This window comes from Amphiura filiformis, chromosome 2, assembly GCF_039555335.1.
Source record: "Amphiura filiformis chromosome 2, Afil_fr2py, whole genome shotgun sequence".
In the NCBI taxonomy this organism is placed as follows: domain Eukaryota; kingdom Metazoa; phylum Echinodermata; class Ophiuroidea; order Amphilepidida; family Amphiuridae; genus Amphiura; species Amphiura filiformis.
The window spans coordinates 59,307,881-59,327,895 of NC_092629.1; the positions used below are offsets into that span (position 1 = coordinate 59,307,881).

The 20,015-nt window shown below is 37.4% G+C and overlaps 1 protein-coding gene across 2 annotated transcripts; it reads right to left on the reverse strand.

The window, feature by feature from the left end:
* Positions 1–4,668: 4,668 nt before the first annotated feature.
* On the reverse strand, positions 4,669–12,742 carry LOC140146470 (uncharacterized). 2 transcript variants are annotated; one of them, XM_072168329.1, is made up of 7 exons: positions 12,366–12,488; positions 12,109–12,172; positions 10,444–10,527; positions 8,587–8,946; positions 7,640–7,693; positions 6,545–6,910; positions 4,669–5,116 (listed from the first exon to the last, which is right to left on the reverse strand). In XM_072168329.1, exons 2-7 carry the CDS (start codon positions 12,170–12,172, stop codon positions 5,067–5,069), a joined length of 978 nt encoding a protein of 325 aa, XP_072024430.1. In that variant the 5' UTR covers positions 12,366–12,488; the 3' UTR covers positions 4,669–5,066. The 2 variants fall into 2 exon arrangements, with proteins under 2 accessions (XP_072024430.1, XP_072024429.1); XM_072168328.1 differs by lacking the exon at positions 12,366–12,488 and adding an exon at positions 12,611–12,742 and having other exon boundaries at positions 4,671–5,116.
* Positions 12,743–20,015: the final 7,273 nt, after the last annotated feature.

Consider the following 20,015-nt stretch of genomic DNA (forward strand, 5'->3'; position numbering starts at 1 on the left):
CTGCTACTCTGTTTAATTTCGGGTGTGCTGTCTCGGCAAGGTCAAGTAGGTAGAGCTCCTGCACTATGATCAGCTTGTAATAGGTGAGAATTATTCAGTTTTTACACAGCCGTGACGTTAGTCACGGCTGTGTCTTTTTTCTTTACAGGTTCTTTCTTCTTTCTTTCTTTCTGCCGACCACTACATTTGCTCTAGCACTTACATGCTTACACCGATTTTGACCTAACTTGGTCACAATCATCATTGACCATGCCCCTACATGTCGTATGAAACTTGTGGGGTCAAAGGTCACATGAGGGGTCATAGGGGTCAAAAACGTGATTTCAACTCAAAATGCTTCTTCTCTCACAGATTACGTGGGACAGTGACCCCACGTGCACACATGCAGTGTTATTATCCAGTGTCTATGGGGTCCTCACAGATTTGGGGTCAAAGGTCATTAAGGGGTCACTTCCGTATAAAACGAAAAACCGTCAACATTTTTTATTTGCTAAGAAAAACATAGGACAGTAACGGTATGTTCACACATAAATTGTAGTTACCCTGTGTATATGTGGTATTTTTTTTATTTAGGGTCAAAGGTCATTAAGGGGTCACTTCCGGTATAAAACGAAAAACCTTCAATTTTTTTTTTATTTGCTAAGAAAAACATAGGACAGTAACGGTACGTTCACACATGAATTATGGGTACCCAATTCATATGTGGTATTTTTTATTTTTTGTGTCAAATGTCATTAAGGGGTCACTTCCGGTCTGAGTCGAAAAACCTTCAAAATGCCCCTTCTGCCACAAGTAACATAGCAAAGTGGTGCCACATGCACCCATGCATTGACATTAGCCTATGTCTTTGGCCGTTTTCATATATTTTGTGGTCAAAGGTCATTAGGGGTAACAACACGGCTGTGTTCGTGGGTTAGACCACAGCTTAGTCTAGTTATTTCTGCGCGAGTCAATAAAGCCAACTTACACCAGCGTAAATTCACGAAAGTGCATGTCAGTCACAGAATATGCAAAGCGCACTTTGGGCAAGTACTGTACCCAGCTGTGTGTACACCATTTATATCAATCCACAATATTACCTATTACAAGCTGATCAGAGTGTAGTGTTCCTAGGTTTTTCAAAATTGATGAACAATATATGATTTTGAATTTTAGATTATATAATTACATAATTATTATACTTCAAAAATCCACCATAATGCCACAAATTGCAAGCAAGTTGCCATTTGTGGGTACTTGAAACATTTGTGGGTATGCAGCCTGTCAATTGGTATAGATTGATTTGAATTCATGTTGCTACATAAGCAGTGGAAACTTGTGGGGCGCATCCAGTAGTCCAAAGTGTCATCATTCAGAAAGGGGTTAAGTTAGTATTTAGGACATTTTAGGTTAGGATTGGGTTAGTATTACAGGAATAGGGTTAGGATTAGGTTATCAAGTTATTAAATTAGGGTTAGGATTAGTTTAAGATTATGATTAAATTAGGGTTAGGATTAGGTTAGGGTTAGTATTAGGTTAGTGCAGAGTTGGCACAAACCTGCATTTGGGGGGACAGGGGACAGGACCCCCCAATTGTCACAACCTGATGACCCCTAAAATTTAACTTTTAACGTAGTAAAGAATCTATGACCCTTCCAGGTTTTACATGTATGGACTAAAGACCCTTCATGTAGCAACCGAGCAGCTCCTATTGAATCAAACTTGTAAACAGTAAACTTCTGTGCTCAAACCATGAGACCACGCCCGTCTTGAGGGGAGAACAGAGTTACGATAAAACAGTAATAACATGCCATGACATGCTCTTTTCTTGTCTTTTCAATTATGTATGAATTTAACATTGTATAGAATATTTTTATTAACAAATTTGTATTCTGGTGGTATTTATGATGAAATAAATAACCATTTTGGTAAAATATATTTAATTTGGTATTTTCATATGGATTATTCTATTGTTTGAATGTACAGAATGCAATTGAATATACTTGAGTGGGAGATGGGCCCAACTCCATCAAAACTGCTTTTGAGATATTAAAAAAAACTTAATATTTGCAAAAGTTTTATAGACAGAATGTTTTCAAATTATATATGTTTCCATGGCAACGGTACATGTCTTAATACGAGCTGGAGTTGGGCCCTTCCACTAATATACTGCAAGTGCTAGTTCCGTAAGCAGATGTGTTATAAATAGCTACCGAAATTTGGTAATTATCCATTAATTGCACAAGTAGAAGCATGTAATATGTTAGCAAGAAAGTTTATTGTAGTGAAAAGCAGATTTCATGGATGAGCAAAATTCCTCTTTGACCCAATATTTATGGAAGAAGCTTAAGGACCCAACTCCATGATTCTTCCATGAAAACCATGATTAAGTATATGTGTAAGACTATTTAGAGAGTGGATTTTGGCTGATCTTTCACACACAAGGAAGAACAGTCTGCCGGCAATACAATGCTGGGTCTAACTCATTTTTGTAAAAAAATAGGAGTTGCGCCCTTCGTCCACTTTAGGTATTCAATTATATTGGATATCAGTTTTTGAGGAGCCGAGAGGTGATATGGCCTATACGAATCACACTTATCTACCCTGGTATTTTTCAAACAAAGACAAGTTTATTTGTTTTCATATCAAGTTATAACACAAATTACATGTGTGTTTATTTTTTTTTACATACACATATTTTGCAAATTCTTTTGCAAAATTTGATAAAACTTTTTGAGTTAAGGCTACCAACATCTGCCCTATACTAGCTTCAAATTGGTATTCTCAAAAATTTCAAGTTAAATTTTTGAAACTACATACGATATGGTTGAAATATAATCACAAAGTAAAAGATGTATTGCTCCATTCTGGCTCACAGAATGGAATAATACATCTTTCACCAAGTGATTTATATTTTGACCGTTACACAAATTTATTTCACTTGCACTCATTCTGCATCTACAACTTTTTAAAAAACAGTTTGTACTCATTTGATAAAATAAATGGGCTGCTCAGACAAGAACAAATTTTTATGTTAGTTTGTTAAACTTTTTTTCTTCTTATTTACAAATATGTTAACATGTGTTAACATTTCTTTACATTTTAAAAGAATGAAATGAAAAAATTGTTTTTTCAGTGCAAAGCTGTTTATGCCATGGTATACAATCACATTCGCTTGTTCTATACATATATTAAAGTAATTTGTTTAGTCAATACACTGATTCATAATTAATAATGTTACTAAAAATTTAAGTTATACTTTTACACTGATTACAATGTAATTAAAAATAGAAGTTATTAAAATAGAAAGAAGTTGACCTTCTTTTACTTCAGTAATAACATTACTTTTTATCTTCTTCCAAACATATTATCACGATTATTTTCATAATTCTGATCAAGCTTCTCTCACTTTATAAGAGACTAGATCCATAATCACTATGTCTTAAAGGCAAATCTGCTTTGTGATCCATCCATGTTCACTGTAGAGTCCTCTTCCATATCTTATTACATCATAATCTGCTTCACTCAGACCAAAGCTGGACATTTTGAAATTTAAGTTATTACCATTTTTAAGATGCTCAATATTTTCATTTACTGATGATGAAATCCCCAAATCTGTGGCATATTTGGTTGCGAAGTGCACCACTAGATTCCAATTCCTGCCACCCCAAAGGTAGCCCTTCATTGCTACCCAGTTACTCGAGAATACCAGTGCAGCACCAGTCCAGCAGAGTGTAATATATGTGTGATTCTGATGTGCGTACTCTCTTTTGGCCTATGCACTAAAGCACACTCTCGGTTTAAAAGATCTTGAGTTCAAGGCCAGGCAGGACTTGAAGATAGTGCAGGATACTTGGATGAATTTATGCCTGAAGGCTGGGCGGCTTGTGACAAAAATGGTGGCAGCAGTGGCCCTTGTATTTATTAACACCAGGCGGACCCAGGCATCCATTACACAGAGTAAACAGTCAATCAAATTTCCTCTCAAGGATGACAAGAACTTTTCAGTTTCAAAAGGCACAATGCCTTACAAGGAGGGGGAGCTTTGCCACACAGGTATATAAAGTGGGTTAGTGCAGTAGCATAGCCAGGATTTTAGTTTGAGGAGGAAAGCCAAATTGTTGTACCCATTTGTGACCATCCATCTCAAACCGCTCGTAAAGTCGGCAAATTATATTTCGAGTTACAGTCCAAAATGTGTACAAAGCTTGTATTCATAATGTACCTAATAATTGTCCTACAAGTGTCTCATTTCAGTCCAGTCAAAATACCAATCTTTAATCCTATTGTTGAAGAGGATAATAAGCTTATACTTATAGTAAATAGCTTTAGTCTTTGTTTGCTTTGGCTAAATCCTGTTCAAGTGGTGAGTTAACCAACAATTAACAATGAGAGGACATGTCCTGCACCTCGTTGACTTGGGGATGATTTGAAGTGACCGCCAATTATGACCATTTGATATTTAATACCAGCAATGTAGAAAAAGAGATATATTGTAGCACCAAAATAATGTACCTTTTTACTGAAGTAGCAAAGTTTAACAAGCTATAACCCCGCTTCTGGATATTGTTTGAAGTCAAATGATATATCATTGTAAAACTTATGATATATATTTTCTAAATACGCAAGAAAACAAAATTGACCAGGGGCCGACTTTACGAGCGTTTCGATGTGGATCGTCACATTTATCAATTTTTGTCCAATTTGTAATCATTTTAAAGACACTACTTTACTTGCCATCTGCATTTTATCCTTTCTTTTTTTGGGGGAGGCATTTCCCCTGGCTATATGCCCCTGGGTTAGTGTCATATACATATGGGAAGTCCTCTTTTTGCCTACGCACTATTGTGCTTGCCTTTTCACCACATGGTTGTGGGTTTGAGGCTCGGCAAGACCAAGTGACTCAAAGATAGTACAGAATACTTCCATGAATTTATGCCTGATGGCTGAGGAGTTTGTGACAATATATTGATATTCATTTTTGTTGTTGTTATTTTGCTCCTTATCTTTGCCTTTAACTCAATTTCATTATTACCAGCTGCCTTTGGTCTGCTTTTGTAAAATCTGAATCATTTGATAGTCTTCTTTCATGTTGGCATTCCACAGCTATGAAATTCACCAAAATCTGGACCCAATGCTGAAAAGAATCAAAGAACAATACATTTGGAATTACACTGGATAAACAAAACTAGCAGAAGTTATATAGTAGCAAAATTTGTACATTATAAATGTTGCCTATTCCTACGAAATGAGTGTAAAGTTGCAAGTTGGTAGTTTTGAGACCTATTGGCTTGCTTAGTTGATGTACTTTATTTGACACACTACTTAAATTAGCATATTTTACGCTGGAAATCTAATCGGGTCAAGAACTATTATTGCCAGACGTTTTCATGAATGTGCGAGACTGCACGGGTGCTTAAGACAAAATATTGTTTTTCAGATAATATTATATATATCTAGAATTGCAGATTCATACATAGTGGTAATAAAATAAAAGTAATTGAAATTAAACTTCAACACTACTACTATTTTACTTACCAGGAGCCCTTTCGTGGAACTTCCTTGTTGTTAGCTGATGTTGTTAGCTCTGATGTTTTTCTGGCGCCGGTTCGCTATCTCTTAAGGTTCGCAATCACTAATTACAAAAAAGGTCCACTATACCTAAGGTTCGATATCACTAATTTGAAATAAAGGTTCAGTATTTCTAAGGTTCGATATCACTCATTTTAAATAAGGTTCGCTATCACTATTTTCAAATAAGGCCCGCGATCACTAATTTATTGAAGGTTCGCTATATCTAAGATTCGCTATCACTAATTTAAAATAAGGCCCGCTATTTCTAAGGTTCGATATCACTAATTTTAAATAAGGTTCGCTATCTCTAGCGAACCTTTATTAATTAGTGATAGCGAACCTTAATCAAAATTAGTGATAGCGAACCTTAGGTATAGCGAACCTTAATTGCAATTAGTGATAGCGAACCTTAGAGATAGCGAACCTTCAATAAATTAATGATAGCGGGCCTTATTCAAAATTAGTGATAACAAACCTTATTTAAAATTGATAGCGAGCCTTATTTAAAATTAGTGATATCGAACCTTAGAACTAGGGAACCTTATTCTGAATTAGTGATATCGAACCTTAGAAGTAGCAGACCTTTTTTTAGGTATAGCGAACCCTTTTGTCTATTAGAGATAGCGGGATTCTCATCTCCATAGACTTTACACATTAGTGATAGCGAACCTTAGAGATAGCGGTACTTAGAGATAGAGGGATGTTGCGGTTTTTCTTGAAGCAAGGATATTCATTGAACAGAGACACAGAATTGGAACTAGATCCTGTATGGGACAACCTGATCCAACCCAGCGGCATCAGGGGCAGGAATTTTTCAACTTGGGTGACGTTATATAGTGTGACGTCATCTGATCAGATTGGTCTCTTGCCAATTCCAAGAAAACATCAGAGCTAACAACATCGGCTGACAATGAGTGCTCCTGCTAAGCGAAATAAAGAAGTAGTGTTGAAGTTTAATTCAAATTACTATCTTAATAGTATATTTACTTACCACCTCCTGAAGATTTCAAATACTTGTCCAAGTCCCTATACCTAGTGGTACGTCCCTTGTCAAGGAGCTCAAGAAACCGGCTTTTTAATGCCTCTGCTATATATCCCTGATTGAATTTCTCACCCAGTGCAAAACAGAGATCATTAGGCCAGTTCTGACCACCAACATACATAAGTCCATCATCAATGAAGACATCCATTGCAATTATGCGTCCCCGTGTGTCTGCGGTGGCGCGTACTTTTTCCCCTACTTTATTAGACATGTATGGGAAGTAAGCGTTTATCTCGACTGCATCTACGTTTTCTCGTAGGAGGGGCTTTTCACGTCGCACTGTGGTTTTCCATAAATCGCAGTACTGAAGCATGGCTATATAATAAATAGATAAATATCATCAGTATTGTTTTGGTTGAGATCAAGTAAAGTATGCATGCAGCTATTTTCCAGTTCAAATCCATACCCCCTGTGAAAGACATGATAATCTTTATAATCCTCCATACAGGGAGTGTTCACATGGATTCCAAATGGGATTGCCTGAATAAGCCACTGGTTAATATCACTAAATGCAAAACTATGACATTAAAAATCAAATCAACTGTGTGAATGAGGTTTTTTAACTACTGATTTTTATTCGGGTGCGCCGTCGGATATCACATTACCGGTGCAGCCGGTCAATGTGTGAAAACTACAGTACTGGTGCAGCCAGACACTGTGTGAAAATGGTCAAGCTTTCATCAGATGTGGCTCTGACTTCATCAGGACTGGTTTCTAGCTGGTCTCTACACATAGTGACTAGCTACACCAGTACTGTAGTTTTCACACATTGACCGGCTGCACCGGTAATGTGATATCCGACGGCGCACTCGAATAAAAATCAGTTGTTATGGAATCCCGTCGTGAAAGCCTATCAACTTAGAGGTTTTTTTTCCCAAAATTGTTTGTGGTGATTTTTGTTTTTCATCAATTTGTTAAAATTTATTTTTAAGGCTGAAAGGGGGGAAGAGGAAAAGGGGAAATGGTAGGGGGAGGAGAGAGGTAGGGGGGGAGAGAGAAATAAATGGTCTACTGATATGACAATATTCCATTGAACAAACTTACCGTTTAATTCTTCTCTGGGTATTGATGGCTTGTATTGCATTTTCTTGACTGATTCTGTAAAAAAAAAGTGTAACACTATTTATAGGCTATACGCCGATCACACAGTCATCTCAAAACGAAGTTCTACCGGTAAAGTATGTGTTGCATATGCATACGCCTGTCAAAAGCATGCTTTAATTGTCACATACACATTGCAAAAGCCTTCTGGCACAATGCATTTGCAGGGAAACCTCAATTTGGTAGCAAGATGGCGGATCCATGCAGAGAGCAAATATGTTTATTGCTAATCATTTTATCATGAGATACATATAATTATACAATTTTAAAGATATCCAGCAAACACAAAAATGTTTTTAAATCTTTGATGACAATGGGCTTTTTATACTTTTGGCTTTTGCATCTCTATGATGTGGGTCTCTAAGACCTGGGTCCCAGGGATATTTTTCCATGGTATTAACCCCTATGTTGGTATCAGGTCATATAAATAGTTAGTATAATAAAGCAATAATTTATAAAAATTGAGGGGGGATTCTTTTTCAAATATAATAATATTGAAACAGTTAATTAAAATATGTGAAACAAGAGCTCTGCTCATGCCTTAAATGCAAAACTACGCAAAGCCTAACAATTGTGGGCTTTTACATTATTCTTGCATTTGTTTATGTGTGAAAAGGGCTTTAGTGTTTAATTAAAAATGCAGGGGGGGGGTTACAAAAATAGGCTTCAGTAATCACAGATACATTTGGGACCCCTTTCCAAACAATCAAACAGCTCTCTTAAGGGCGGTCACTAACCATTGCACAGTATTTTTTGTGGGACCTGAGAGCACACGACACACCAAGTTGCATTCGGAATACGAGGAACATCCTTCTGATATCTGCTTTTAATTTGTGATATGATACAAATTTTATGGCAAATTTGACATTTTGAGAAAAATAAGTACTTACTAATGTCTGCTTTAAGTGTTTCATGAGCAGGTGCTTTACCACCGACAGTTCTTTGCACAATCCTCGCATGTTCCTGCTCCAAGAGATCAGACAGGTGGCGCTGTCCAATTTCTCGCAACCCCTCACATAAATCCTCTGGCCAGGCAGGATTACCAAGACGACCGAGTACATCCAGGAATATTTCCACACCTGCTGTTCTACCATTATTTCTCTGTCTACTTTGTATCTGCTGTTCATCAGCTACTGGCATGTAATGGAAGTAGTTTGTGATTACTGACGCGTCTAGATCGTCTAGCAGTCTTCGACGCACTATTGAGAGTCGTAGTACTTCCCTCCATTGGTCCAAGTGTCTTAAAGTGGCTGAAATGAACAATGAAAGTTATATGATCAGAACCAGTGAGAACAGCTAGAGTTCAATTGGTATAATGAAGATTATGATAATGGTGATGAAGAACAATTCATCTTCTTCATCAGCATAATCATCTTGTCATCATCAACCTATTATCATTGTTATCTTTCTACGCCTCTTCTTCTTCATCTACTCAACTCCTCTTAATCTTTTTCCTCCTCCTCATTGTCATCATCAACATCATCATCTTTATACTCCTTGATCTTCTTCTGCCTCAACTTGTCATCATTAACCTGTAATCGTTGTCACCCTTCTACTCCCCCTCCTCTTTCACTTCCTTGATCTTCCTCTTCATCTTTTTTTCCTCCTCATCCTCATCACTGTCATCATCATCATCATCATCATCATCATCATCACTACCACCATCATCATCGCTGTTGTTGTCATCATCATCATCATCATCATCACTATCATCATCTTTGCCTTCCTCGATCCTCTTCTTCCTCATCTTCTTCCTAATCATCATCATTGTCTTTGTAGTACGTCATCATCATCATCATTGTCACCATGGTCATCATCATTATGTAATGACAATGTTACTGTTTTTGCTGCTGATAATGACATTAACTATATGGCAGGGGTATAACAATGGGGAGACACATGCCATCAAAGCTGATGAAATATGCTGCCCATGATTATCTATCATTGTCATCGTCATCATCATCATCATTGTCATCCACATCCTCAATCATTATCATCATCAATATTGTCATTTCTATTCATCATCATCATCATCAATCACCATAATGGTCATCTTCATTGTAGTGATGATGTTCATGATGATGATGACTACACAGTATAAAGGTGATGATGATGGTAATTAATCTTAGTATTGAGAGGTAAACAGCAGGTTGGTGTGGGATGATGACATTGTAAAATATATACTCCTCAATTGAAGTTATTTGTAAACTGTGCAATTTCATTGACCTTTAACTCATCTTGGAATATAGGCACAGTTTTAGGAGAATCAATTTTGATTAAGTTAGGAGGATTATTGCTAGAATTGACAGCATACTTATACTTACTGTGTACAGTTTGTGCTGTGTTATTTTGGGGTACTGGTCCTCAATTGAAGTTATTTAGGAGTACCGGTAAACTGTGCAATGTGTGCATGCATCAACCTTTGTGTGAAACTCATCTTGCGAGAAATCAATGGAATATATACTAAAATGCAGTAAACCTTTGACGAGCGGGTATTGTAAGGATACATCGCGTATTTACTGCGTTGCACGCACTTGTCTCTGATTGGCTGCTAAGGCGATATGTTGTTGCTGAGTGGAAACTTATGAATGAACTGTGCGCCGTACGCGTTGTTAGCGCCAAATTTGCAACATCACGTTAGTCGCGCTCGTCAAAGGTTTGCTGCATTTGACTATAGGCACATTTTTAGGAGAATCAATTTTGATTAAGTTTAGGAGGATTATTGCTAGAAATGACAGCATACTTACTGTGCACAGTTTGTGCTGTGTTATTTTGGGGTACCGGTCCAGCAGGTTGCCAATCAGCTGAAAATGCAAACTGTCTTCCACTATCTATAATGTATAAAATAAAATGTTGTTAAAATGAAAATAAAATACCAATTTTTTTTTTAATTCACCATTGTGAATTTAGTAGTCATGTGACAATGTGGCTCGAGTGACTCGGCTCACTGGCATAATGTCATAGGGCCGGGGGCCTGGGCCCCTTATGCAGGCCATGCCGTCTAGATTTTTTAAAAAGGTTAATTACTCGCTAGCATCACTCTGCGAGTGGTCTAAATTTTGCAAAATACCACTTGGGTATAATCAAGTAGAGCTTCGGTCCCGGGGGCTTCGGTCTTGAAACGTTATTATGTATTTATGTTTAAACTCGCGCAAAGCGCGCTATAATTGGTCACTTTCTCTGCTTTGAGAGGGCACGGAATCGATTAAATGTTGAATTGGCTGATTCGATGCCTGATTTTGGGAGATTCGCAGCGAGTGATATTTAGTGTGTATGGCGAGTGGAAAATCGCTCACTAGAAATTGAGTTTAGGCGTAGTGGTGGCGGCGAGAGCGATCGATCGCCTCAAGCGGCAAGGCCTGCTTATGGAAATGAAAATTTTGAATTATCGTATTGCGAAAAAAGTGGCCTGTACCCCCCCACCCAATCAAATGACATGATCATGCTACACTACTGACTCAGCTTTGCAACTGGAGTGTCATCTCAGGCTGACAATATACTAGTAGACATTTTCAAAGTTTTCCCAAGATAGTTGCTGTCATTAAAATAATATTCCAGGTTATCTCGTAGCTGTTGAGTGCGCAGTATGCAGTTACAGTACTTGTGCTTTGCATAATGCATGTCACTGGTGATGGCTTCTGTGAATTTACACAAGCGCAAGGCTGTTAGCGTACGCTTATCACCTAACATTAAAATTTCCAATGAGGGGTTGTTAAGCTCTGTTACTTACAAAGGGGACACAAATTCCATTTTGTCCTACTGACCGGCTCCCAAAATGACTTTGCCGGGACAAAAGTGCACAAAGACGCGTGAAAATGTCCCGGGGAAAATGTGCAATATTAATGCTAACATGGGTCAATAAAATGGTTTAATGACCAATATGATGGTACCCTGCACTTAGGCCCTTTACAATTAATTCATAGGTTCCTGTTTCCCGCGCGCGTCCAAAGTAGAGAATTGCAAAATATTTAAATATTTTATTTTTATTTTGGATTTTCTTTTTTAAAATAACTTAAATTAATGACTTCCATTTGCTACTTTCTGACTTTGCTTATATCAACTATAATGATGAATAAACAAAGAACATAACTGTACCATTACTAATGTATAAAATCAAACATAGTTGTAAAATAATTAAATGCATGTTCCTAGTCCAAACGGGTTGATGTAGGTTGCGACCACTTGTTTTAAAATAAAGAAAATAATAGATAATTAATAATTAATAATTCAAAGTCGCCTCATCTCTAGTTTTCAACCATGAAACAGGAAACTAAGACTCAATTGTGAAGGGCCTTAAATGCACAGAGATGTACTTTAAAAAAAATTTCTGGCAAGTCCCACAACCCCTTTTGGAAGAGGAAGAGGTTGTGACCCAAAAAATGTTTGCGACTCTATTGCATGAGTACACTGACCTGTTGCATCTTGTCCTTGGTCCGATGAAGGCTGTGTTACTGGCTGCTGCTGGTCTGAATACATCTGCATCATTTAAAGAAATATATTTAAGAAAGAAATATATAAAGAAATATAATAATTATAAAGAAATATAATATAAAAAAATATTTGGAAAATCATACAATTTATAGAGCCTCCAGTGCTTTTACACTGAAGGAGCTACCCTGTATAAAGAAAGTTGAAATAATTAATAAGTATACGGGCGATTTATCCGTACGCTGGTGACGCAACTGCGTTAACATATGCATAGCGGATTCGAATCTGCCACTGTGAATTCCAACATGACGTTACTTCGGGCGTTACTCTCGACTTGAGACGAGACACAGTATAGGTTCCCGATAGGTTGAGGTCGTTAGGTAAGCTTAAACATGTACATGATGTAAAACCAAATATAAACACAGACACAAAATGAATGTGACCATGATCATGACTAGCTATATTGCGTATGTGACAGACACTAACCTTATTATCTTCCTTCACTTCTCTGATTTGGGTGTATAATGACCTGCAACATCAGAAGATTTGTTTTTTCCCCATGCAGTTTTACGATGCAGATCAACTATCCAATATTTCCGTACCCGGAAGTGACTCATATACGATGACGTCATTGACTGGGAAATCCCCGCATGTCGAATGATGAGGCGCTTGATTCGATCGAGAGGATGGCAGCACAGATTTTGGAAGGAGCTGCAGACTGAGGAGCTGGAACTGCTGGAAGGGCAGTGGCGGCACCAGGAATTTTTTCGGAGGGGTGGGGGAATTGGGGGGTGAATTTCAGGGGGGAAATCGCCCATTTTGCGCAAAATTGCTGTAAAAGTGGAAATTTAAGTATATAGGCCTAATTGTGTTTTTTCCCTCAAAAGTGGGGGGGAGAAAAACATGGGGGGGGCCGCCAATTTTGCGCAAAATTGCTGTAAAAAGTGGAAATTTAAGTAATTGTGGGTTTTTTCCTCAAAAGTGGGGGTGGGGAAAACTGGGGGGCAAGAAAAACAGGGAGGGGGGTAAATGCCCCCCTTGCCCCCTCCGTAGCACCGCCATAGAGGGCTTAGAAGGGGGAAGGGTTGTGGGACTAGGTTCATGGGACAAGAGCAAGGTGATCAGGATGGTTACAATAGGCCCTAATTACCCTAAACAACTTTGCCCCCCCATTTGCTTTCCCCCATGGCTCATAATTCTTGCACAACCCCTTATGGTATTATTAAAATTGTTTATTTTGATCAACTTTTATAGTATAGCTTCAAACAGCACTGGTGGGTTTTTCTGCCTCCGCAGGAGGTAGTATGCTTTGAAATTTACACCTAAAATGCCGCACATTGCGCGGCATGTAGGCCGATTGTACAAATTTATATTCTGACAAGTACTCTAATTTCCGCCCAATATCGAGAGCCCAATCTGTATCCCCCCTCTTTGCGCCATACATAAATTCGCCTATCGCCATTTCCGAATGTTCAAAAAGGTAATCACGCTTCCTCAGCATGTGCAATAAATTAGCATTAAAATTAATCTTATTCTATAGGGATTCTAGAAACGCCTAGCACGTGGCGCCAATGGCGTGGGTCTATCAAGTTAATGAATTATGCATTAGAATATTTTCAAACTCATATGTTGTATAATTGAAGACCGAATTAAAAAAGATTAGCTTGCGTATGCCGTCCTGTAAACCAGACCAAAAATGCCATACTGCGCAGGTCAGCAACCAATCACGGCACGCCTTTGTCATGACGTCAGACGCAAACTAGTCTTTTTTAATTCGGTCTTTAATTATAGGTTGTAGCCTCAGCGCTCATCAGCAGCCACACCACCTCAATGCCTTCGGTGTGATCAGCAGCTTTATCGTTGAAGACAAGTTGGAAAACCGTTATGCTGTGGCAATGGGAATACACCTCAAACAAGGTTTAATTTCATGATTACATGAAACCTGATTATTAATGCAAAAACTTTGGCTGGAGAAGTTGAAGCTGACGTTCATGGCGACACTTTGGATGTGATAATTTGACATCATGGATTGTTTTGTGCAAAATTGAGGTATTTTTTGTGCCACGGCGAGTCAGCAGACCGACTGGCATGCATGCTAGGCTCGACTAGGCCACAATCATGATCCGATGCATTTGAACTGCAATGTATGGTATGATACGCCTAGCCGCGCCTATGGCCGGCTTCATTGCTGCCCGGGCATTGCTGTTCAAATACATGTACTAAAGTATTGCAATTTTATTGCGTTGATATAATTCGGAATAATTCGTTTTAAAGTATTTGCTTCCCCAATTCCCATGCGTGGTTGTGTTTTATGTTCTACTGAGTACTGTTGCAATATTTTTGCATGCATACCCATGACCGTTTCAAGACTTTGACTGAGAAATTTGCTTTTTGTTTGTTAAGATAAAAATAAAAATAAAATGCAAGAATCATCTTTCCCACACAATACTTCTTACAAACAAGGTGTTGATATTGGCCCTTTCGATGCAAGACAAAGCACAAATGAAGGAAACAAAACAAAACAATAATGTTTTTGATTTTTTATTCAATTACACATACAAAAGAGTAATGAATGACCCCCTAAATATAATAATATTAATATTATTTTAGTCCTGAATACAAAATATAATAAACAAGCATTAAAAAAATCTGAAACGTTACAATCGTAATTTTCAGTCAAAAAATCCACGAGAAATGACTCTTGATACAACTTAGGCATATATGCATTTAAAAAACAGAAACGGCTGCCTGCATCTGGAACTCTTCATATCTGAAAGTTTGAAGGTCTTATTTCATACATCAGAATTATCTGCAAGATTGCAAGATGGCTTTAGGTGACCGTGGCCCTATTGGCTAATGCACAAATTTAGATTTTCTTTCTATTTAAATAATATGTTAAAGCTTATGCCCTGTAGATTACATTCGGTTCTTGAGATATGGCCTGTCAAAATGGTGCGAACCCAAAACAAAAAATTGGCAACAACTTTCTTTTTATTTTCTATATTTTTGACAAGTCCAGTTGCCAGATGATTTTCTAATTACATGTATGAATTATGCAAAGTAAAGATTTCAGAAACAATTAAAAGAGCTATAGTAGGCCTACTGAGGCATGGTACATGGGTAGAACACACACTGTAGACCTACAAAATTACGGTTGCGTTTTGGCAAATTTCAATTTGCATAATTAATTTGGGCCACTTATTAGAAAAGTTGATTAGGGCCCTAATTAATTATGCAAATGGAAATCTGCATGGAAAAAGGCATTCATGGGTTTTATATCTTATTTTGTAGCCGATCTGAACATTCTACTTTGTACAATTCTTGCATATATAATTAGAAAATAAGGCCTACCTGACATCATTGCATATCAAAAATAAAAGAAATTTGTTGCCAACTTCTTGGTTTCGCGCCATTTTGACAGGCCATATATTTTGGTAACCGAATATCCGATTAAAATAAAATTTTCAGTCTTGTAATCAGGAGAGAATGGACTCACATATTTCAATCAGACAAAAATCTATATCCAATAGCGTTACCTTAAAGCTAGCATTATAAGTGTCTCCTTAACTAATAACAAAAGGTGCCCACTGGTATCTTGGAGGCATTGTCTTTTTTAAAGACATTTCTTGTTTATAATGGGCCTACTTCCCAGGGCCTGCTTGTTTTCAGCCTTACATCGCTAGGCATATCGCTTAAAAAAGTGCAACCTTTTGTCCCGCAGGGAGCACCCTCAGGAAGCACCCTCAGGAAAGGGTTCTCCAATTGCACAGAGCCTGCCTATGCCTAGTATGCCCTGCTGGGTTTTTTTTCAGATTTTGTTTTTAAATAATGGCAAAAAATTGCAGAATCACTTTAAAGGTGTATGACCAGATTACGGACAGCCTCATCCGCCCCATTTACCTCATCAAAACTGAACATCAAAAGCTCATTAGCCCAGTAAAATTATCTCATTTAGGGACCTGTAAGTCAGTAAAATTTAAAGGCCCATTCAGTGATTTGCTCATCCGGACGATCGTAAAAATCATCAAAATTCAGATTTTGGTACCTTTGTCATTGTCATAAATATGTAAACTCAAAAATAAGGAATTTACACGAATCTGTAATTTAGATACTGACAGTAGGCCTATCTAAATTAGCTATATGATCCTGTGTCATATACTGGGGTATTCAAAAAGGTGGCTTTGTTACATTTTGATGTGCAGTTTGGATTTCAAAACACTGTCTCTTGAGTATTCCTTCCCTTAGAAGATTCAATTAGGTCTTAAATTGAGGCTAATTTATTCTATATTACTAATGTTTTCATCCTGTTTTAAAATATTTTTTAATTTTTTTCTTATGACATTTGGCATGAAATGTGCCAAGGGTGGCTGAGGATTAGGGGGAGGAGGATTAGGGGGAGGGATTCATATCGTAAAATTGATTTAAAACCTCATTAAAAATTTGAATCTAGTAAAAAAAATGTCTAAATGAGCTCCCAGACATCTAAACCAAATAAATAAATACAAAAGTTCATTTAAAAGACCAATACTTGCTCAGAATGATTGTAAATGTGGCAAAAAGAGGTGGGGTTACATCCTCCCTATTTTGTGATTGTTTTTGCCCGCACTCTCTCATTTTTAACCGATTTCCGTAAAAAAGGTGTCAAAATGCTCGGGAGGATGAACCACTTCAAATAAGATGTGTAGGTAAAATGTTTGAACCATTTCATTTTTTTACTATGTAACACAAATGTACCCCAGGTTTTGACACAGGACCACATGTATTTGAATGGGGCTTCAACTTCGTTAATACTGCTGGGTCAGTCCATGTCGAAACAGATTGAGTGTACACCCACCCTCTTGGATTTTGCTCTCCTTTGGCTCAGGGGTACCTTTCATGGATCCCTAGGTGAGGTCACAAGAAAAAATTCAAATTCCATTTCGTTTGCGAATGGCGGGCAATCAAAGTTTGGCGACCTCGACCAAAATTGTGAATTTAAGGGGTCCACATGACAAAGTGCTCTCTTTGAGGGGCACTTTCTTCTTAATTGAATCAGTTGTGATCCTCTTTTTGAATGTGGTCACTCACTGGCTGTGTCTGAAATACCTAATGCCAAAAAAGATAGATTTCGGAATTTCGTTGGGATTTCAGAGGGGGTCAAAATCAGCACTTCGTACTGTTCAATCAAATTATCTTGATTTTGAAGGACCCATGATAATGTCACAGTGCACTTATAGGTCCTAATTATGTTCAGAATGGATTAACCATATGCCAATGTCTATGAGCAATTAAAAAAAGAGAAATTTCTAGACCCCTACAGAATTTTAGGCCACCCCTAAAGTGGTTCAGCCACAAATGGCACTTAAAGTCGGCAAATTTTGACCCCTAATAACTTTAGGTGTACACCAGATATGAATTTCTAGTCTTTTGCATCTGAAAGAATGTAGTTTAATGTTACTAGGAACATAAGATTTGTTTTGTATTTTTGTGTTTTAGTATTAAGTTGACGCTTTCAAAAATAGTCATTTTTGCCTAACATACCATGCATACAGGATACGGTACAAAATGCCAATTTTAGTATGATATTTTTTTATATTTTGATCACTTTATAGCCATTTGTATTATTTATCCTGATATTTCAAGTTGCTCTTGAGTCAAGTAATAAGAAAAAACTACTTTCTAATCCTCTGTATGGATTTTTAAGGGGGTCAAAAATGCACTTGCTGGCAACGATGCACATGCAAAGTACAGGTTATGGGCGTCAAATTTTCAGAATGCTCCCAATTATGTCAAGTAATATATCAAATTACTCGTATGGTCATGAGGATTCCAAAAATGTATAGTTTGTTATGTGTCAGACCTTTCAGGAGGGCGCTATGACGAAAAATGTTCATAGGTCAACGACCTTTTTGAAAGTATCAAAACACAAAAATACAAAACAAATCTTATGTTCATAGTAACATTAGACTACATTCTTTCAGATGCAAAAGACTAGAAATTCATATCTGGTGTACACCTAAAGTTATTAGGTGTCAAAATTTGCCGATTTTAAGGCTGAACCACTTTAGGGGGCCTAAAATTCTGTAGGGGTCTAGAAATTTCTCTTTTTTGAATTGCTCATAGACATTGGCACATGGTTAATCCATTCTGAACATAATTAGGACCTATAAGTACACTGTGGCATTATCATGGGTCCTTCAAAATCAAAGATAATTTGATTGAACAGTATGAAGTGCTGATTTTGACCCCCTCTGAAATCCCAACGAAATTCCGAAATCAATCTTTTTGGCATTAGGCATTTCAGACACAGCCAGTGAGTGACCACATTCAAAAAGAGGGTCACAACTGATTTAATTAAGAAGAAAATGCCTCTCAAAGAGAGCGCTTTGTCATTTGGACACCTTAAATTCCCAATTTTGGTCAAGGTCGCTTAAACTTAGATGGCCCGCCATTCGGAAACGAAATTGAATTTGAATTTTTTCTTGTGACCTCACCTAGGGGTCCATGAAAGGTACCCCTGAGCCAAAGGAGAGCATAATCCAAGAGGGTGGGTGTACACTCAGTCTGTTTTGACATGGACTGAGCCTGCTGTTTTCTTGTGTTTTGCCAAATTTTTCATTTCAAAAATACCAAATGACAATTTGAATGACTTATCCTTCACTTTTAAGCAATTTATAAACAATTTTAATTTTTATTACACTTTCGCTGGGATCACTGAATGGGTCTTTAATGCCCAAATTTCGTTTGGTGTACAAATGTGGTAACCACTTACACATATTAGGCCTTATATATAACTATCTTCTTGATGTTTTTGCTTCTCATATCAAATCTTGGTGGAGCAATATAACCTAAAAATTTGGAATCAAGATTTCTTTAATGGTCGGCCTCAATGTTAGATTGAAAACTGTTAGATTGTTAGATTAAAAATTGAATATGAACAAATCTGACCATCCACCTTTAAAGGGGGAAGTATGTACAATTCACACCCAGATAAGGTTTGCAACATTTCTAAATGATACAGAAAATATGTTACTTCCACAACATATGATCATGCCTTCCCATATTACCTCACTGCAGGACCTACATATGACTAAACCACACATTTTAATTTTGTAAAATTGAGATGGCTGAAGAGGCAGTGGCGGCACCAGGATTTTTTCGGGGGTGGGGGAGGGGGCAAAATAATTTTTAAAAAAGGACATTTTTTGGTTTTTATTGGGGGCATTGCCACTGTGAAGAGTTTAAGTCTCAAGATTTGTAATTGACCTTGTTGACATTTTATGAACAATCACCACCCAATGAAGTAGATGTGCAGCCAGAATTTCTTTAAATGAGGTTACATGCAAAAAAAGTGGCACTAACCCCCATAAAATTGATTTTTCAGGTCAATTTGAACGGTTTAACACAAAAAGTGGTCTGTTTGTAAATAATTATTGTTCTTTATAATTTTGTCAAGAGTGGATCTTTTTGTCAAGGGGGTGAATGACACCCCCTGGCTACGCACCTGCAATCAACCAAAGTAGAGCAGGATTCTAGGCAAAGACCAAAAATTAACTACAGACAATACAGGCATAGTCCAGCATCATCATTCTGTTTATCAATAAGGGCCAATCATTCCACGAAGTGTGACAGACAAAACTGACATGTCTACTACACCCGCATGTTAAGCGCGCTTCAGACTCCGTATTGTACGTACAATATTGTATGTACAATACTTTTCGTGACGTCAAAAAGTATTACACGTGCAATAAATAGTATGTACCGGGAAAATATATATTTCGCTACAATCATTGGTTGCTTAATTGATACGGAGTTGCCAAATTTCTAAGAGTTCTAAATTTAGTGAGTGCACGGAATGATGAACATCTTTTAATGTCTTCTTGTATTCAACCAAGGTAGGCCCCAGGTATCA

What these genes read in the sequence shown, in the direction of transcription:
- LOC140146470 (XM_072168329.1), bottom strand. Translation starts at nt 12,172, where the DNA reads ATGTATTCAGACCAGCAGCAGCCAGTAACACAGCCTTCATCGGACCAA. An exon ending in CCAAGGACAAGATGCAACAG is followed by an intron (nt 10,528 to 12,108) that starts GTCAGTGTACTC and finishes TATACATTATAG; the next exon opens with ATAGTGGAAGACAGTTTGCA. An exon ending in AACACTTAAAGCAGACATTA is followed by an intron (nt 7,694 to 8,586) that starts GTAAGTACTTAT and finishes TTTTTTTTACAG; the next exon opens with AATCAGTCAAGAAAATGCAA.